Source organism: Lolium rigidum, chromosome 4 (assembly GCF_022539505.1).
Source record: "Lolium rigidum isolate FL_2022 chromosome 4, APGP_CSIRO_Lrig_0.1, whole genome shotgun sequence".
NCBI classification, from domain to species: Eukaryota; Viridiplantae; Streptophyta; class Magnoliopsida; order Poales; family Poaceae; genus Lolium; species Lolium rigidum.
This window is the reverse complement of record NC_061511.1, coordinates 270,461,852-270,467,504: the sequence shown is the minus strand read 5'-3', so window position 1 is coordinate 270,467,504 and position 5,653 is coordinate 270,461,852. Positions and strand designations below refer to the sequence as shown.

General features: G+C 44.0%; 1 protein-coding gene across 1 annotated transcript; it reads left to right on the top strand.

Moving 5' to 3' along the window:
• Window positions 1-1,359: 1,359 nt before the first annotated feature.
• On the top strand, window positions 1,360-3,844 carry LOC124650562 (ALA-interacting subunit 1-like). Its single transcript, XM_047190072.1, has 8 exons — window positions 1,360-1,417; window positions 1,611-1,669; window positions 1,777-1,851; window positions 1,994-2,101; window positions 2,530-2,600; window positions 2,733-3,042; window positions 3,162-3,451; window positions 3,570-3,844. The coding sequence occupies exons 1-8, from the start codon at window positions 1,360-1,362 to the stop codon at window positions 3,628-3,630; spliced, it is 1,032 nt and encodes a 343-aa protein (XP_047046028.1). The 3' UTR covers window positions 3,631-3,844.
• The last annotated feature ends 1,809 nt before the right edge of the window (window positions 3,845-5,653 follow it).

Genomic DNA, 5,653 nt, shown 5'->3' with positions numbered 1-5,653 from the left:
GTTGAAGCCCATGCGAAAGCATTGCACGGCCCCTCTGTGCCGACAACGATGACGCTTGTGAGCGCCGTGTCCCTTCCTGGAGGCGCTGCCGTGAAGGTTTCCCCCCTTTGAACTCTGGAGTCTCAGCTGCTCTCTTGCGCAGTTAGCTAGCTCCCTTGGCGTCGGTGGTCTTCTGCTAGGCGGCCCAGTGTACTTCTTCAGTTTGGTGCAGTTCCTCGGAGCGGCGATCGGTGCGTGAAGTCTCCAGCCGAGCTGCTGGTGTTTAGCTAGGCCTTCGGCTCCTCTGTTTTTATCTTTGTTTAGACTCTAGCTTAGCACATGTGCTTGTACCGCTAGCTGGCAACCCCAGTTTTTTCGCTTTCTTTTTTCTGTTGTGGGTGTTCTTGTTGTACTCCTGGCCGTGATGGCTTTGTTAATTCAAAGTCGCGCTCGTCGAGCCTTCAGTTTTTTTTTAAAAAAAGCTCATTTTCGTGCGAGGTGAGCACGGCCGATCCAACCTAACAAATCCTGGATGGCCCAAAAATCTTGGTTGGGAGGAGATTTTCTGGGTAGACCCGACCTACCAAACACACCCTAAGTCTCCGGCGTTGCTGCAATCGACCACACGAGCGTCTTCTCCGGCTCCGGCGATGGTGCTCCATGAAAGTCAACGGTGCTGCGAGCGTATGGCTTCCAGGGAGAGGGTGGAGGTGCTGCCGGGGCTTAGGAGGAGTTGCTTCTAAGCGAGGCCCATCGGAGGACCTCGCCGGAGATTTTTTTAGAGCCACCGGCCGGCGTATTTCTCGCAGCAGAGGTGCGGTGGGGAGGGGAGTGCCGCTGCCGGAGATTCAGGGCGGCCGGCGGCCAGGGGAGCTCAGGAGTGTGATGGCGTTAGCATGCGTGTAATTTAGATGGAGAGCCGGGTCAGCGCGCATTTATCTGCTTTGACCGGACACGTGTCGGCCTGCCCACCCGGGGGATCACCCCAGGGGACGCTTAGCGCTCGCCTTCCGCCATTCCAGCCTCCAAGGAACTAAACATTTTCCTTCCGCCATTCCAGCCCGCGCGAGAGCGACGCATACGAGGTAACGACCCATCCCCCCGCAACCGGCCAAACCAAGAAGAAGACGACGAACGCCTCTCTCCTCCGGGCCCAGGCCGAAACCTACCTCGGATCGCCATCAATCCTGCTTGTCCCGCGATCCGGTAAATAGCTGATTAACCTGAACTCCTCCTCTCTTCCGGATCGTCGGCTGGTAAAAGTGTACTATCAGGTTAATTTTGGTGGGATTTGTGGGGGGGGGGGGGGTGGCGGCAATGCGTCGGTCGTTCGACGAATTCCGTCAGATTTTGATTCAGCTGGTTTGTTTGATTGTGCAGATGAGTGTTTCGGGATCGGAGAGCGAGGCCTCGCGGCGGTCGTCCAAGAAGCCGAAATGTACGTGCCGCATTCGTCCCCTCTTTTCCTTATTCCCTTCTGATTGTTAATTTGTTTGGCATTTTGCGTCTATTCTGAAATCTCATACAGTACATCAATCAATCAGGAATAATGTCCAATTTCTTGAGAAACTCTGGCCAGCGCGTGCTCATTTCCGCGGTTAAATTGATTTCCCAATTGTTATTTCTGGCAGATTCCAAATTCACGCAGCAGGAGCTTCCAGCATGCAAGCCGCTGCTAACTCCCGGAATTGTATGACGATTTAACACCATACGTCGTTCCTCTCGGTTCCAAATGTAAAATGATGGCCTGCAGCTTCTCAGCCTGAAACTAACATGGCACCATGAACGATCATATAGGTCATCGGCGCCTTCTCGCTCATCGGCATCGTCTTCGTCCCGATAGGTCTCGCTTCTCTGTCAGCGTCACAGGAGGTAGCTCAATATATGCACACATACCAACGCAGAATTACTGATCATGGCCGGCCTATTGTAGACTTGTAGTGCCATATATATGAAATGCATATTCATATGCCATTTTTCTGTGTTTCCTGATCTGCCATTTGCGGTGATGTAGATTGTTGAACTGGTGGACAGATATGACGAGGAGTGCGTTCCTGCCAGTGACAAGATAGGGTTCATTCAGGACACCAAGGTCAACAAGGCGTGTACCAGAAAGATAACGGTCAGTTCTTATGTTTGGCTGACTAGCTGCAGATAGTGGCGCTGTCTATTTCCTGGTTACCATCCTGTCATATAGCTTGCCTCTTTATTCATTTCCAAGAAACGAACCTTTGAATATTTGGCAAATACTAGTAATCTTTCTGTTCAAAAATGCATGTCTTACTTACATCATGTGGACTTTAACTATTCCGTTTGACAGTAAAACAGTACAGGAGTAATACACATAACGCGTAGTGTCGCATAAGTTTATGGGAGAAATATAATTTGCATTACTGTCATAGAGTGAACTAATGTATTTTCTCATATACTAGCGGTCAATCTTTTTCAAAAAGATAAATAGAAACTGCATGTGCCCTACTATTACACATACTTGCAAAACAGAGGTACTACTGCACTACTGATGATAACTTGATAAACGGCGTGTTTCAGGTGCCCAAGCCTATGAAAGGCCCCATACATATCTACTACCAGCTTGAGAACTTCTATCAGAACCATCGACGGTACACCCCAACACTTCGATCTTCCATAAAGCATGCCAATAAACCACTGCTTTAGTAATTTCCATCCCATATTAGACCACGTACAGTTGTGTATATTTGTGTCCAATAATCTGTAGTAACCAATACTGTCAGCTACGTGAAGAGCCGAAGTGACCAGCAGCTGCGTTCCAAGGATTACAAGGACCCTAAGGCCGTCATCAAGAGCTGCGACCCTGAAGCCACCACCGGTGATGGATCCCTAATTGTGCCATGTGGCCTTATCGCGTGGAGTCTGTTCAATGACACCTACGCGTTCTCCGTTAACAAGAAGGAGGTTCAGGTGAACAAGAAGAACATCGCGTGGGCCAGCGACAAGAACAGCAAGTTTGGAAGTGATGTTTTCCCCATCAATTTCCAGAAAGGCGGGCTCATCGGTGGCGGCAACCTAAATGATAAGTTACCTGTTAGTGCAGAAACAACCTCTGAATTCCTGATGCAGCATTTCCTTCTGAAATATTCTTGTAAGGAATGCAAAGTTTTGATAGTTTTCTTCTGAACGTGCCATTTATTTGTTTTTTTCAGCTGAGTGAGCAAGAAGATCTCATTGTGTGGATGAGGACCGCGGCGCTACCAACATTCAGGAAGCTCTACGGCAGGATCGAGTCCGATATCATGGCTAGCGACGAGATCACGGTGGTGATACAGAACAATTACAACACGTACAGCTTTGGGGGCACCAAGGCGCTGGTCCTCTCCACTGCCTCGTGGATCGGCGGCAAGAACAACTTCATCGGGATCGCGTACGTTGCTGTTGGTGGCATCTGCCTCTTCCTAGCCATGGGCTTCGTGGTCCTCTACGTCATCAAGCCAAGGTATGTAGATATGGGGTCAAGAATGACAAGTGTCTTTGCATGGTTAAACACGTCAAGATCCTTGTAAATGTTGAAGCATGTGATGTGGTTTTTGAGTTACTGCTTGGATCGATTTCAGGACCCTTGGAGACCCCTCTTACCTGTCGTGGAACAAGGAGGACGCTGGTTACTCACATTGAATGACTGGAATTTGTGTCCATTTTGTAGAGGCAGGGACTGGCCTGCAGTTCTCTGTATTTTTTTCTTCTGTTTTCTAGACATGTCCTCCTGTTGTGCCCTTAGCACATAATATATGTTTGATGTTGTCTCCTTTCTCATCTTTGCTGAGCTAGGAAAGCATGGTGATATGACGTAGGTACTTGTTGGAGAAGCATATATAATGCATAATATTTGTTACGGCTTCTAGTGAATGTTATTCTCTCTGTCTTGTAATATAAGCTGCTATTTCATATTTTTGCTATAGCTAGCAAAGTGCACGTGCGTTGCTACCAATCTATCTCTCAAGTATCGCCTTCAGCTATGTCTTCAATACAAAGTATTATGTTATTGTGCATATGCAAAGAATATTAATCAGGCGTCCATCTCTCACTCCCTCATCACTCCTAAGCAATTTTTAATTAACATCATCTACAAAAATTCAATTAACATCCGTTTGTTTCGATATTCGTGGGAAAAAGTATTTACCTCCACTGCTAATACTGAGTAGTTTCTAAACAGTTACCCACTTACTAATTCTTTGTGCTCATCGTGATAAAACGTTGCTAAGAAATAGATCTCACTAAGTTCTACTTCCAGGCATGTATTTCAAGGCAGAAGAAAAAATTTAAAATAAATTAGCATACTATGAGCTAGATTTCTACATTTTTCTCCCTTTTTTTCCTTAAGATGTTGATTTTCTTATTTGTTTTGATAGAATATGTGGGCAACATCTTTTTTTGCAGGTTAAAATGTGTTAGATGCGGCAGTGATCAAGCATGATTGCTTGGTAAATGCATTACAACAACTATGATTTCTTTACCTACGATAACAATTTGTGGCATTCACCTTAGCGCCCGCTTCCATGTTCAGCAATTTCGGCTTGAGTTGGGCGATGTAAACCATGATCAAAGGATTGCACGCTATGCTGAAAAATCTATTGTTTTAAAGAGGGTAAAGATGAGAGATTGTGGGACACTTCTCCAGTAGGAATTCTGGCCGCCTCGTCTACAATTTGGCTTGATTTTTAGCTAGATTGAAGATGAATAGGAAGGAGAAGGGGCAGCGAAGGTACATGTTTTTCTTTAAAAAAAAATCGGTAGAACAATAGTGTCTTATTTGATGAAGTTGTCGATTATGAATTGCAGATTTGGTATGGTTTTTTATGTCACTTTAGAGTGACAACAACTCTAAATCGAACACACATGAGAGTGTCAAAACAGAGATCGAAAATTTTATGGGCGCAAACAAGTGGAAGAAGATATTAAATATTCAATATCTATATGTTATCGACTCCACTGCCCGCCACACACTATCAACTCTAATACTATCTATTTTGTTGTCGCTGATCAAATATTTCATGCGGCCAACTTAAGAAGATTATTTAATTAGGACAATTTAATTTTGCCTCTAATCAAGATTTTTTGGTTGCATGGTGTGGGATTAGTTTTTAGTTGGGCATCTAATCCCCTTATTTTTGGATATGTGGTGTTTCTTATGGAACTTATCATTCTTTTGTTGTGATCATGTGTGATATCTGTTGCATACCAGATGGTCTAATCCATCTGATGATGAGTGTAAGTGTTGAACGAAATATCATCATCACCAAATATTATTTAATAGTAAGATAACATCATATTTTCAAAAGGATGAGAACACTTATTTCTTCTAGCAAATACCCTCAAAGAGTGGAAGTGGCGTTTTGGCTCATAGGAGCAAATGCTCTCATTATATAAAATAATTAAAAATTAATTTTAAAAATGCTAAAAAAAATTGACATAATTTTTTTGGTATACATCGTGACATTCTATGTTCGTACATAAGTTTTCGTGGAAAAACAACATTTTGTGTGGTGTGTACAAAAAAGATAGAAAAAATATGCTGTATGTAGTCGTGTTACAGCATCAAAATTTGTCTTTTTACAGAAAGCCACAATTTTTTTTTCTTTTTTTGAAAATTTGTGTACCAACATGAAATGTTTAGATGTACATGCAAAAATTTAGTTTA